Source organism: Lepisma saccharinum, chromosome 9 (genome assembly GCF_977018435.1).
Source record: "Lepisma saccharinum chromosome 9, izLepSacc3.1, whole genome shotgun sequence".
Lineage (NCBI taxonomy): Eukaryota > Metazoa > Arthropoda > Insecta > Zygentoma > Lepismatidae > Lepisma > Lepisma saccharinum.
Genome location: NC_139237.1, coordinates 64,133,794 through 64,149,411, shown reverse-complemented (window position 1 = coordinate 64,149,411; position 15,618 = coordinate 64,133,794). Strand labels below are relative to the sequence as shown.

At 36.6% G+C, this 15,618-nt stretch overlaps 1 protein-coding gene across 1 annotated transcript in view; it reads left to right on the top strand.

Annotated features, from left to right (window-relative positions):
- The window catches only part of LOC145992081 (uncharacterized), a 39,893-nt gene extending 25,311 nt beyond the window's left edge, over window positions 1-14,582 (top strand). Inside the window, exons 8-11 of the mRNA XM_083128297.1 lie at window positions 2,497-2,735; window positions 4,239-4,455; window positions 7,143-7,329; window positions 9,181-14,582. Coding sequence (XP_082984423.1) covers window positions 2,497-2,735; window positions 4,239-4,455; window positions 7,143-7,329; window positions 9,181-11,222 — 2,685 coding nt within the window. The 3' untranslated portion in view covers window positions 11,223-14,582. The remainder of the gene's footprint in view (window positions 1-2,496; window positions 2,736-4,238; window positions 4,456-7,142; window positions 7,330-9,180) is intronic.
- Window positions 14,583-15,618: the final 1,036 nt, after the last annotated feature.

Genomic DNA, 15,618 nt, shown 5'->3' with positions numbered 1-15,618 from the left:
TTACAAGATAATTAGACTTCATGAAAGTGTTCCATGACACTTTTGCAGACTTGGAGTGATACCTCAGTCTCCAGAAGACATTGGTGATGCACAGGGAACTGATTTATATGTAAATACATATTTACGTATGAAGCTGAAATCGGTATTTTGTATTATCTTTGCGGATCATGGCATGTAGACTGGAAAAATTCAGTTTTTTTTTTTCTCTATTTGTACATTTATTAGGTTTTGTCTCATATTTTAGTTATTTTTTCATGTTATTTCCATATTTCAGAACCCAAGGGCCCCAGGTTCGAATCCCGCTTGGGCTTGGTTGTTTGTGAATGTTCATTCATCAATTTCATCACTCATCCCCATCTTCGCAAATTATCCAAGAGACACAAAACGCGAAGTAAAATAAACTAAATCAATCAACCATATTTCAGAACATTTCTCAACATATACTCCATATTCGTACAATAACTACATGTTTCTGTGTGACCGAAAGAGTTAGGTGAATTTCTTGTGAATAACTGACAAAGTCCGAAGCATGTTAAACAAGCAAAAGTTTTTTAAACCTTTTTTATACCCTCCAATTGTGTTAATTACAAGTTTTCTGTCATCCTAACAATAATATTTTTTTTTTCAATTTTACACCTGCGAACGGTTTGCTTTCACTATTGTAAAACGCTTGAAATTATAGTTTATTTGCAATTGTTGTTAATAGTAGAGAATAAGAGCACAAGCATTGGCTCCTGGTTCTTACAAGTGTTATTTTGGCAATGTTGGAAGAGAGTCCCAAGTCGAGCAGCCATTGCTAGCCCCATTCTCGCTACTAGTTGCATGCCTGACAGCAGCACCAGAAGCAACGATTTTCTGGCACATGTATGGGATTTGCTTCTGGTTTCTCTTCGAGACATTCACGGTAATAGTTACAATACCGAGACTGTAGCTCGGGTAGTGTCTCATATTATTAAGAAGTTAAATTTTTACAATTTTAAGTCCATATTTTGGTGAAAATAACTAAATATGTATTTAAATATTGAAATGTTTTTTTTAAATTTTATTATATATAAATCCGTTCCCTGGTGATGAAATTTGAACCAATACTTTCATATGCTGATACAACTGTTAGTATCAAAGGGCCCTGGGTTCAATGCCTGGTGGAGTCACATAGTTGTTTGGTTCCCATTTTAAACTGTAAGTCCAATCTGTGCATAAAAGTGGACTTAGGCAAGACTCAAACTCGAGCCCCAGCACTTTTGTCTAAGTTACAAGATAATTAGACTTCATGAAAGTGTGCAGAATCTGAAAGATACCTCAGAAGGGAGTGTGGTTCTCCTGAAACGTCACAATGAGAAACTGTGTTTTTGTGGTAATAACCGCAGACTACAAGAGAGATAGTCCTAATTGATACATCATGCTTAGAGACACACAGTTTTGGTGAATTAGAGATCAAGATTTTGGTACAAGGATCAAAGACAGCTTGTAAACATTGCATATTCATGTTAATATAATTTTAAATTTGATTTTAAAACTATACTTATTACACACAATAAAATGTCCTTCCTAATAACATACTTATGTAGCTATCAGATTATTAAGTTTATTTCATATGAAGATTAATCAATTTTATTTTAAGATTTTTGCATAACTTACGGGATAATTCAGACTTCAGAAAGTCTTTTGTCAAAAAATAAACTAAATTTTGTGTTTAAGAATTTATTTGTCATTTTGCAGTTCATTTTGCATCATTTCAGTACCAAGCATGGTAGCAAAATGTACCTTACACCTGTCAAAAAGGGATGAAAAGGGTGACCCTTTCCAAAGACACCCTAATGCCAACCTCTCCCACATAGTATATCCTTGACAGCCTTTGGTGACTAACGAGGCTCTGGCACCTGGATCTGCAGCCAGGATAATTCTGTGTAGCAATTGTGTCATCCCTGTGGGTTTATGATTGTCTCTTCATCCATCTCAATATATTACCATCCATTCCATTTGCTGTGATTAGCCAAAAGGGGCAGAAAAGTGAGGTAAAATAACTAAGTAATTAATAATTGGGAAAAAGAGAGATGCGGTAGTATATAAATACAGAGAAACTAGTACTCACTTTTATCCACGAAGCTGGATAGTTGCAGTGGCCACTGAAATTAATCGAAAAATTAAAAAGAGCTTCGCGGATAAAAGTGAGTACTAGTTTCTCCGTATTTAAGTAATTAACATATGGAAAACATAAGAAATTAATATTACGGCATGTTATTTCACGTTTCGCGTTTCCGTCAAAAATGAAATTTCATGCCTTTAGTCATGCTTCAATAATTTTACATCTATTATCATGGAGAAACTGAACTCTAGCATATCCAAATGGTTAGGTCACTTGCCTTTGATGCAAGCAGGGCCAGGTTCAAACCCCAGTGAAAAGCCACTTTTGGCAGTCCTTGGCCCTGAAGGGGCTGTTGTGTCAGAGTGTTCAGTTTATGGAGGATCTAGCCGTAAGTGTATTTTTCATTGCAGTTGTTTGAAACATATCTCGAGGAGTGCTCTCTGCCTGGTTCACCAGATGGTTTTTGGCACCAGTTGACTGTCCGATCATCCCAATCAGGAGACGTGATGCTGGTTGCGAAAGCCAAGGTAGCGGATGTGACAGTGGAGAGAATTGAAGAAAAGAAGAAAGAACTCAAGGCATATTTTGAAGAAAGAGCTCTGTCTGGATCAAAAGTTGTATCTCTCCACTACTTAACTACCGTTGACAAGTATGTTCTATTATTACATGACATGCCATTTTTGCATTATTGCAAGAAAACAATTGTTATTTCTTTTTGTGCCTTGGCATGAACTCTCTTTTGCATTTGAAGTTTATAATACATGACAGGTCGTATATGTTCCATGGTTAGTGAGATATTCAATTATAAAGTCTTATCTCAAGAACTTTTCTGTTAAGAATTATCATACTTCAGGAGGCTGTTGGCCCTTTATTATTCTTTAAATATTATTTTAAGAAATTTGAACTTGTTTAGTTTATTTGCTTAATAATAAATTGTGAAAAAGAATTGTAACATAGCTGATCTCTGTGGCAGACTGATTCGCACAGCATGCTACTATGCCAGAAGCCCCGGATTCAAATCCTGGCCTGGGCATAGGTGTTATTTGTGAGTGTCCCTTCATCATTTTCATCAAATCACCATTCATTATCATCATCTTAATTAGCCAAAAGTGCAGAAAAGTGATGCTAAATAACAGACACCAAAGTCAAACAGATCAAAATAGTTGCAATATTGTTATATTGTAGCTAATTTGAGGTTTATTTTCCATTGAGCAGTATTTTCGGAAAGAAAGACATACTTAACTCACATTCAGAAGACAGAATATTAAGTTCATATTTTTTCAGATATTGGAGAATATTTTTTCATTTTGTATTGGTAAATCTCATTTCCAACTATTATGTTATGTATATAGTAGAACTCTAATTTTATGTACCTGATTTGTACATTTTCCCATCAAATGCATTTTACTTTCCTGGTCCCAATAAAGTTTAATCTTTACCAGAATTTACGTTTTCCTGCTTTAAAACCAATCCACTGAAAAGCATCATTGAGGTTCCACTGTACAGTTGGTAGAACCACGTAACATTTTGGATTCTCACTTGTTTAATGGGAATTGCATACACGTGAGGTAATGATAAAGTTGTATCTCTGACTTTTCAGGTAGATATACTTGAATAATTAAATATTGTAGTAGGATACCTTATTTATAATTTGGCTCATTTTCATGCCACACTGTTCTCTTTCATTTTCATACTATGTAAGAAAGGACACAGGTTTCTGTTGATGCTAATAGTGGTGCTTTAAGAGTTACAGTTTGATCAGCTAATGTTGAGCTTGGGTAAAAATATATTGAAAATATTATGCATCAGAATTTATGGCCTATTAACACGAAGAAGATTCTAGTCTAAGGAAGGGGTAATGCAACATTATAAAATGTTGATTTTGGAGTTCCACTGTATTTGCTGTTATAACATTTTGAAGTGAGATAAATATTTTGTTTATTTTCTGTATAATAATTATCAGCATGCAAGAAATCTTTTCAAAATGTGGATCTAGTTCAACATCAGAGCTGATAGGAACTCATATTAAGGTTAAATGAAGTGGCTTTCCACTGTGGAAAGTGCATTTTTTTGTATTTTCATGTTACTGAAAGCAAAGAAAAAATTGCATGTAAATTGTAAACAATGCTATGAAGATACTTTGTTGTTTTAGCAAAGAAACTACAGAGCTTTTGATGGGAAGTCCTCATATTGAAGATGAGATTTTTGGGAAAAGATTCCAGATTAGCCCAATGTCATACTTTGTACCATGCATGCAAGGAGCAAAATTATACTTTGAGGTCCTAGAAGATCTGTTAGAACTGAATGAGAACACAACGTTGCTGGACATAGGCTGTGGTGTTGGGGCTTTCAGTATAATGGCTGCCAGTGTAAGTAAAATCCAATTCTTTGCGCATGTATTTCTGAATTAGTGTTGGTGTGTTAACATCCTGAAAGTTAAGATAAAAAATTTGACATAGGAAATGGGGTACCCATTAATCCATAGGCAATGTGCCGTGTGTTGTTTGATGTAACATCATTGCATTATGCTAATACATTGACAATCATTCATGATCTTATGCCTTTTTATAAACATCTAAAGTTAATATTAGGATGGGCTGATATGAAATTTTGTCTGATACTGATAAAGTACTGATATAAAATTTACCGATACCGATATTCAATATTCTACCGATTCGATATAAAATCCCAAATGATACATGGACAACCTGAATGCTTTGATCTTAATAAATGTGTGTTTCCAGGTGACTGCAATGCAAAACATGATGCATATTTAGAAAATTATATTTTAAAAAGTAGGGTATGGAGATTATCCATAAAAATTATAACAAAATGGCAGAATTTTGCACTAAATTATAAGACATTTATAGATATATCGGATCGGCAATTTTACTCGTAAACTGATACACTGATATGTCTATATTGACTGATACTGAGAGGGTACTGATTAATCTGTCCCGTCCGTAATTAATATATGCCAATACAATTAGAGATGTGTGCACAACCAAAAAAGTAACTCTCTATCATTCTTAGACGCACGGGTTTTTGCTGCAGCTACATAGGTCTTCAATCTGTCCCTATCTCAGGCAAGATACTAATTTCCTTGAAGCCTATCTTAATATTATCATTTCATGTGTGTCTTGGCCTTTCCATGTACAAACAAACATAAATACATTCACACAGATCTACATTGCCACTGGCAAATTCACGCTCGACCCCAAAGGAACCTGCCGTAACCCAAACATTATCTATATACAATGCGACATCTGTGGTGGATTTTACGGTGGGTAAACATGCACAGTGCTCAACCTCAGGATCAACAACTACGGCTCCTTCACCCAAAATCTGAACTTCACTGTTGCTGCCCATACCAACCACCACACTATCAATTTCAACGACTGTTTCCAGCTAGTAATCATTCCTTACCCCAATCCAGCAACACCTCAGTATCAAAAAAATTGGAGATGGCATTCATATCAGCCATGAGTGCAACCAAACCCACTCAATAATGTTCCCAGCCAACCTCATATGACTGAAAATGCAGCCTGTAGCTGTGAATTTTTTTTTACAGTGTCTGGTGAGTGTTTTCAGGACTAAGCTGATACTGATACCAGTCATTAAAAATTGTAATATTTAAAAGTTGTTCAAAATATAGATTAATATTAGTGTGTAAGTATTCCACTCTAATAACATGGATCAATTTACCAGGATTTTTGTTGTAAAAATATTTGTAAAAATATTTGAAAATTACATCAGAATATTAAATTACATATTATGCTATCACAAAATTCAGTTTTTTTTTCACACAAAATGGGTGGAAAATATAAAAAATCTGTGAATTATGCATAATTTCCAGGAAAATGAAAAGTATCGGCAGGTATCTGTAAAAAATTCCAACCGTTACTTTCTGATACTGATACCACTGGTACTTGCCAATTCCGATACATTGGCATTTGTTTCGACTCAGCCCTAGTTTGCTTTCATTTCCTTCTAATTTGTTATTTAGCCCTTCTGTTCCTTCTTCCTTTAATCCACTACATATATATTTCTATTTTGATTGCTTTTCTACCTCTTTGGTTAATCACAATGAGAAAGGATGAATGTTACTATCAATGTAACATCTTCCATCTCCATCATGAGGAAAAATAAAAGTGATAAGTAACTACAAGTGCTCCCAGTTCAAATTACGAGCAATTACTGTTTCAGAAATTGACGTTTGAAATGGCATTGGAGGCATCACGTCTTAATGGTGTTAAAAACTTCCTGATTTGGTGCTTTGTTTATTTAGTTGTGCAGGGGAACCCCAGTTTTATGTTTTCAGATTTTACATTTTCACACATTTCATACTTAATCTTTATGGTGCTAATACAGCAAAATGTTTAAAAGAATTTCCCAGTTTTTATGCATTTTCCCACATTTTAAACATCGGCACCTTGGTCTTCTGAAAAACATGAAATCGAGGTTTCACCTTATTTTTCAGATTGTATATTGCCAAGAGGAAAAAATAAATAACAGAACAGCATCTCAAATTCTTTCCCTTCCTGGCAGCTTGATAATGGAGATTAAATATGCATACATTTTTCAAAAGTTTTCAGAAGGCCATCATTAGAACACAGGTTCGAGTGTGCACTTTCGAAATAATGTTTGGGGGACTTCCCAATGGGGCAGTGGTAGCATCGTCACCTTGTAATCAAGGGGTCCCAGGTTCGATACCTGGTGGAGGCACATACCGGTTTGGATCCCACTTCAAACTGTAGGTCCAGTCCCAATTAGCCTTACTGTGCATAAAGTGGACTCAAAACACCAATTTAATCAATCAATCAATCGAAATAATGTTTAACCAATGAACAAGTCCCAATTCTTTACACTTTATTTCCAGTGGCCCGTTGGGATGATAATGTGTAAATGAGGCCACTGGGAATAAATATTTTAAGGTTTCAATTTCTTGTGCAATTTTATGATTGTTATTGTTTTTAATTATGAAATATGTGCTATGAAATGCAAGTTGGTTTTTCTGGAACAGTTAGTGTCATGTTTTCTTGACTTTTCCTATCAGAAATGCAAGCAAGTGTTCGGTGTTGATGAACAGATAGAGGCTATAAATTCCGCCTCAGCAAATGCAGCTAAATTGGGTGCAACAAATTGCCAGTTTTTCCATGCAGACTTGACGACATTTGCATCACTGATGAAGTCTAAGTTGGCAGATGATGAGAAAGATGTCATGGCTGTCATTCAACCAAATCGTAAGTATTCTTTGTAGTCGCGTTCTTAAAATCTGTTCTCAAACCCTTAGGGATCATCAAGGAGATTAAATTAAACTTTAAAGATGTGACAAAGTGTAAATGTTGGAATTGTAAAACTTGTATTTTAATTATATTCCGATACTCATTTTTATACCTTTAAATTCTCGCTGGAAGAGGGCATATTATATTTAACGGTATTTAATATAATCCAGTATTGCTTCAGTCTTCTGTAAGATAAAATTTGAGAAATGAAATTTTGAAGCTGTGTTTTCTTTTAATGTTTCCAAATACCTTTGTCTTTCTCATATTCATGAAGCTAACCACCACTGTACTAGTATAAGATAACAGATGATATGGAAATAGAAATTGTTACAGCATATATATATTTTTTTTGCATTGTGTAAATTGTTACTTTAAAGGTAAACCTGTCCCTTGCACATTGCAACATGCCTTCGTTCCCTGGTTGCCTCTGGTTACCCATTTATTAGAGGCTGAGTGAACCAAGAGCAGTTCCATGCAGGAACAGCAGTTGAAAAGTTCGCAGCTGAAATCACCCACCCAAATTGTATTGTGTGTACCTGTATTTCTATTCAATGACTTTATGTATGATAGAATTAGTTAAATATTATTCAAATTGTTTTAAAAACTATTGGCATAGGTAAATTTCCCACATCATCACATCACTACTAAACTGCATGAGGCAACAACCCTTTTTGGGAGATCGCCAGTCAATCAGCTTTTCATTATCCCAACACCACTTGAGACGAGCCCAATCCTATCAAATATGTTTAGTTTATATGTATCTTGTTTTTCTATTGAAAGACTGTTGTAATATGAAAGACAATTATGGGCTTCAACTGCCAATTGAGCAGTATGTACATTTTTCTTCTTCTTTTATTTCTTTATAATTCTTGTTGATTTAACAAATGCAGTTCAAGAAGTGTAACATTGTATTAATGTGTAAACATGAAGTTTAAGAAAGTGTTTTGCAGTTTCTAAAATAATTATTTTATTTTAACTAGAAGACTATAGTGCTGAGCTAAGTATTGATTATAGGGCAGAATCTTCTGATCGGTCAGATAAAGAATGTTAATCCTAATATTCTGCATTGATAATCTGAAAGTTGGTGTTACTGGGATAGACATTGCTACCATATTTTGTTCATTTTTATATTGCTTAGTTCAGTGACTTTAGAAATCTTAATTATAAATCACTTGATGAAATTTTAATAATAGTTATGTCTCACACTGTCATTTAGTTTTCAAGATTAGACTGTGTTAATATTTTAAGTAGCTCCCCGATTGTCTTCACAAATATGGGTCTGCAATTCGGTTTTTGAATTCCCACTTTGGATCAAAATCAGATCATTTGGGTAGAAGAGAGTCTGAAGCGAACAGTAAAAAAAGAGAGATGTATTATGCATTCAAGTACTCAATAGTACTAAGTACATTTTAGAAGTTGTTGTTACATCATCTGTACCTTAAGTGAGATTTGCAGAAAGTTTCAACTTTTTTATCATTAGACATGAGTGATAATTTTGGTAAAAACACAGTATTTTCAGACCCACCTGCAAAGGGTTAAAAATTGTACCCTATAGTTGTGTTAGAATTGTTATTGTTTCCAAGTACTATCACTAAGTATTATCATTAACTTCATATTTTTGGTGAGTGATACATTGATTTGTATCTTCGTCAATTTCTCTAAGCGTAATAGGCAAAATACTTACTTAAACTTCCAATAGAACTGTTCTCTCTTTTTTGCAGAATATTTCAAATTTGTCAAACATGTATAATTTGTTGTATTTATATTTCTGAGTTTATATTCCAATATGTATTTTCTTACTATTTGCAGACTTTGGACAAGCAGGCGAGGTGGGTGGAATTCCTCAGATCCAGAAGGTTGTGTATGTAACATCTAAGATTGTGAATAAGAGAACTGTGCAAATGTTTTGTGGTTGTAAACGAGATAAAACCACTAAATACAATCCTTTCATTGCAGTAAAAGCTGTTCCAGTAGACTTATATCCCCTTGCATTTCACAGTTTTCTGTTGATGTACTTCAAACGCATCAGCTGGATTGACTTGAAAAAAGGAATTGCTCAGCCAGAGACGAAGTCAAAAGTATCATCTCAACTGGTAGCAAAGGCAAAAGTTCCCACCAAGCAAGTGGCGAGAGTGCGAGCAGCTAACCAGACAAATGCGAATGTTGATGTGAGTACTTTGATGCTTGCAAATGCACTGCTAATGCCATACATGGCATCAGCAGCTGCTTATCATGCAAACCCTAATCTGTCGCAGCCCCCTCAATCAAGTACCGAAGCTCAACCATCATCCCAGGCTGTATCATCTGACCAGCAACTTCAACTGACCGAGCAAACACATGTGCATAAGCCGCGCACGAGAGAAGAAGAAATTTCAAAGGAACTTTCGAACCTCTTAGATTTTCAAATTGCTAAAGCTCGGAGCATGATAAAGAGCAAGCTGTGTCAACTGCACTACAAATTGGATCAAACTGATTGGAATAAAATTGTGACAGAAGAACTGAGCATAGTTGCCGATGCCGTCTTTACACGTTTGGCAAACAAATTTCCAGAAATGGCTCAAGGGAACAGGTCGCAAGAACAGAAGCAGCAACCTGTTCACAATTCTGATGCAGATGGTGAAAATGGCCATGCTGAACCATCACCTGAAATGCAAAGACTGGTTGACGAGAGGATAAAATACCTCTTAAGTCAGTCATCTTTGGTGCCAAAAGGAACAATGTTTCCCCAGATGTCTAATTCACAACTTAGTGATTCTGGTTCCAGAAGACCAAAGCCTACAGGTCCCTCTGGAACTTCTTACGAGAGAAATTTCATGGACACACATGATGAGTCATACCCTGAGCATGTGCAGGAGGATACATATGCAGGTAATAGATATGATGAACCAACAAGGTTTAGTGAAGATGAACGATATTCATCAAGTGACTGTTCACCTACATATCAATTTCAAGGTAGAATAAGTGAAGAGAGAATAAAAAGTTTCCCAACTCAGACAAGTTTTTCACCACAAGCTACTAAATTCTATCAAGGATCTAATCCGAAATTGACATCTGGTTTCAGAAGACCAATGTTGACTGGACCTTCATCAACTAGTGGAAGAACTATGTTGACTGAATCTCTTTCAACCAGTGGAGGACCTATGTTGGCTGGACCTCCTTCAATTATCAGAGGACCTATGTCAACTGGACTTCCTTCAATTATCAGAGGACCTATGTCAACTGGACTTCCTTCAATTATCAGAGGATCTATGTCAACTGGACCTCCTTCAATTATCAGAGGACCTATGTCAACTGGATCTCCTTCAACTACTAAGGTTCCTACATTTCCTGGACCCATTTTAGCTACTAGAGGACCTATGTTAACTGGATCTACCTCAAATACTAGAGGACATTTTTTGACTGGACCTATGTCAAATTTGAGAGGACCTATGTCAACTGGACCTAAATCAAATACTGGCGGACCTAAGCCAAATTCTAGAGGACCTATGCCAAATACTAGAGGACCTATGTTGACTAGACCTCCTTCAACTACTAGAGGATCAGTGGGTACTGCTGCCTCAGAAACTTCACATAAGAGACAGTTTTTAGACACGTATGAAGAAGAATGTGCATTGGATGTAGAAGAGTATAGGGACAGATACATAGGTGATAGATGTAGTGGTCAAGATAAATTTCATGACAGGCTTAACGAACAACCTTCATCAACTGAAATTCCATCTACGGATGGATTCCAGATACCTACAGTAGGTGATAATTCTTCTAGAAAACGACTCCGGGAATACATTGGAAGGAGGAGGAATAATACTCTAAGAAATTTAATTAAATATAAATATCAAAGCTCAAAGTTTTAACTTGTGTACTGAAGGTTTTTCTTAATCAAGCTAGTGTGATTTGTCAAGCAGTGTCCAGTCAGCAGCAGATGGATGATGGAAAAGGACAATCAAGAACACCATTTAGGCCAAAGAATAACGGTAGCAGAAACTAGTACAATTGGTGAATAATTGACATCATGTAATAGCATCTAACTTGCTACACATTTGACAAAGATATTGTCCATACCATAACATGTACTTTCTCAAAATCTACGTTGTCTGTGTGTACTCTTGATCATTAAACAACAATATTCTTTACCAGCCACCAAGCTAGCAGGGGAGAGGGTTCAGTAATGCATGTTATTATCTATTTTATGCAAAGAGATGCTGAAAATGTCTGCATTCATTTTCTAAGCATTTTAGGTACAATAATTGTGTAATTTTTCCACAAGAAAGCACAAGAAGTTTTGATTTATGAGAAACGTAATTTATATTTCAGTGAGGACTATTTACTTTTTTTACCTGCTACAAAAATTCAATTGTTCCAGTCTTGAATTTTGTTATGAGAGAACCTTGTCCAAATTGCCTTCAAACTTTAATGAAATGTATTACCAAATTATGCCATAGTAAACATAAACTACTGTTTCATATTTTTAGTGAACTGACCTGTACTTTAAACAACAAATGCAAAACTGACATGTTCCCTCAAAGGACTTGAATGAAATAGGAGCACAACTATACAACTTCTGCAGTTGGAAAGATATTCTGCACATATGGAGCCTCCTGGTGTCCTCATTATGGATGGACAATATCGGAGATTTGATATCGAGATATATCGTCAAGAAAATATTGTCACAGAAGACAATACGATATGATATTTTTTCCATATTGTAATATCGGTGATATATCTCCACGATATATGTCGTCAAATATCGTGATGATATATCACTGACACGATATATGTTGCTAAAATATCATGATATATCACCATCACAATATATATATTGCCAAAAGTGTGACTGTATATTGTCAACATGATACATATTGCCAAATTTTCATGACAATATATCATTTAGTGGATATCGCCTGGACGATATATCACCCAACACTAGTTTTCATTAGTAAGTGGAATGTGTTTAATTATATAAGTGCACTATAAAAGCCAGAATATGGGCATGAGGAAGGAAAGGGACTGATTGTTATGAATGATTTATTAATTTGTCACAACAGTATATGTGAATAGCATCTGTTACTTGTAACTTCTTGACTGTATTCCTCAATGGGTGGAAACACTGTGCTTAAAGCACGTTATGTCCTAAAACAAGAAAATGGCAATAAAATAAGTTTAAAACGTTAGTTAACAATGAGCAATTATTATTATGATGATTATTATTTTTTTACAAAATTGGCTATGAATTGGCACGTTTCATCAGTTGTGTTGAGTTTTGGGTTCTTTCAGTTCTTCCGTAATCCAGAAAATGGGGTTAAGAATAAGACAGTACGTGTAACACAAACAAAAGTGTATAATTCCGGAACACAGTAATAGAACAAGTACAACAACTTACATATCGGTATAATAGAATGAAGTCTCGTCACGGAGAACGGCTATGACTTTTTGAGATATACATGACAGGAACAATACACAGACTGATAACGAACAACATTTAATAACCAGGTCTGGCGTTCAAGTTCAATCGGCATACAACACTCTCCCCCCCTTTGGTTGAAGAGACTCCCGTTTCATGGAGTTTGCCCATAGCGGTCAGGCGGTCGTCTTGGTCTGTGATCTCCTAACCGGTTGATTGTCGCAGGTCGCATTTGGATGTTCCACTAGATCTTCAGTAGCAGGTACTGGAAGATAGTCCTCCTCTCTAATAAGCATTGGGTTGTTTCTGCGCGGTCGACTTTGATTTCGGACAAAGGTGTCTTCTCCAACCTTGTCGGGATACCTCGTGATCTTTGTGAGATGAACAACAATCAGGTCATTATCTACAATCACCTTCACCATCTTCCGGCCTATCAATTTAACAATTTCGCCGATTTTGTACTTGGACCCATGGCTGAATTTTTTCTTGTGACGTTCCACAAGTACCTTTTCCCCCGGCATAAACGGAACGGGACTAATAGGTTGATTCTTGGAACTATTTGACGTGTCAAAAGCAGAAATGTCTGTTCTTGGCCGAAACTTAAGCAAACGTTCTGCTGTACTATACCCGTGCACTGGAGTATTCCTTAATCTGCCTAAAAGCTCAAGAACGAACTTGTCCATCTCTCTCAACGTGATGCATGAACGATTTGAAAAGTTCTTTTCGAGTAAGTTCTTCACCACCCCAACATTCCTTTCAGCTAGACCATTTGATTGGGGGTGTACAGAGCTGAGTGAAGAAGCTTGATATTCCTCTTTGAGCAATAAGAGTTGAACTCTGAAGATGCAAATGGTTGGCCATTGTCAGTTACATAGGTTTTCGGATATCCAAAGCATGAAGAAAATTCATCTAAATGACCAATCATGGTGTCAAATTGCATATTCTTCACTCTCCATACCGATATCCAATGGGAATAAGCGTCAACTAGCAACAGGAAATTCATATCTGAGAAATGGAAGAAATCAAGATGAACACGCTCAAAAGGATGCGACGCAATAGGCCACGTTTCGAATCCGGTACCCGGTACGTTCAGCCTGTTATTGTATCGCAAACATGTGTCACATAAAGACGTGAGCCTTTCAATGTCTTGGTTCATCGTGTTCCAGAAGAACGATGAACGAGCTATTTCTTTCATTTTGCATGTTGCCTGGTGGAATTTGTGCAACAGAGATAGGACACTTTGGATACAAGATTCAGGTACGACCAGTTTTTCGCCCACGAAAATACATCCCTTCTGTATGTGGACATCATATCGCCTGTCGAATATTTTTCTGAGAGGATGACCTTTTGTTCTCCTGATGAATTGTGGCCATCTCCCTTGAACATATTCGAAGACTTTAGAAAGCTCTGGATCACGTAGTGATTCCAGCGAAATGCGTGTCAACACCGAAGATTCAATAAGATTAAGGACAACCGGCTCAGCTGTCAACTGACATGCGAAATCATCATAATAATCATGAACTGGATCGTCTGCAACACAAATTCTAGACAGTGCATCAGCCAACTCAACATGAGACGTGTAAACAGTTTTGAAGTCATATTCTTCCAATACTAACTTCCATCTGTTGATTCTGCTGATGGCTAAAGCAGGCAGGTTACTTCTAGGATCCAGCAGGTGAGATAAAGATTTGGAGTCGGTGAACGCCACAAAATGTCGTCCAATGAGGTACTTGTGAAAGTATTTGACTCCACGGACTAATGCAAGTGATTCCCTTTCCAATTGAGTGTAGTTCCTTTCCGCAGCGGATAAAGTACCGGCCATACACATGATAGGCTTTAGGACTCCGTTTATCTTGTGCATTATGGCTGCTCCCGTAGCGGTAGGACATGAGGTATAAGTCTTTGTAAGGATCATATACAGTACGTACTAAGTCCTTAGATAGCAGATCCTTGACATCCTGGAATTCTTTCTGATGAACATCTGTGCATGACCAGCGTACCACATTCTTCAACAAATCATACAAATTGGCAACACAGTCAGCTAGGTTTGGCAGGTACGAAGCGTAATACGTGACCATACCGAGAAATGACTTCAATTCACCGACATTAGTGGCTGTCTTACACTGAATTATTTTATCAACGTTTTCTTTTAGAGGACGAATTCCCTCCTGTGAAAGAGAATGTCCCAGATACTTCACATTTTGCACAAAGAACACAGACTTTTGTTCATTTATCCGGACGCCATACTCGGAGAAAAGATTCAGCACCTTTCGTGCATTATCATTGCACTCCTCAAGAGTAACTCCTCCTACTAAAATGTCATCTTGGAAAATGGAAACCTTGTCTACACCCATCAATATCTGCTCCATCGTGGCTTGGAAAATGGCACTGGCAGAGTTTACTCCGAAGGGAAGCTTCAACTGTCTGAATAACCCGAATTCCGTGTTGAAGACAAGAACCTTCTGAGCCTGTACAGATAGGCGTAACTGAAGGTAAGCCCTTCGAAGGTCGAATGAAACGAACCAACTGCAACCAACCATCTTGTTGAAGAGGTCCTCTATTTTAGGTAACGGATGTCCCATCTTCCTAAGTTGCGGATTTACATTGTTCTTGTAGGACACACATAGTTTTAATTCACCGTTTTTCTTACGAACAACAACAAGAGGAGAAGCCCATGATGATGATTTGATAGGTTCAATGACACCGTCACTAACCAACTTATGTAATTCATCCTTGACTGGTTCCTTAAGCGAGTACGGGACGTCGTAATATCTCTTGAACACTGGTGTAGCATCGTCTTTCAATGGCAAGTCTATCTCGAAGTGCTTGATCGACTTGGACATGTCACC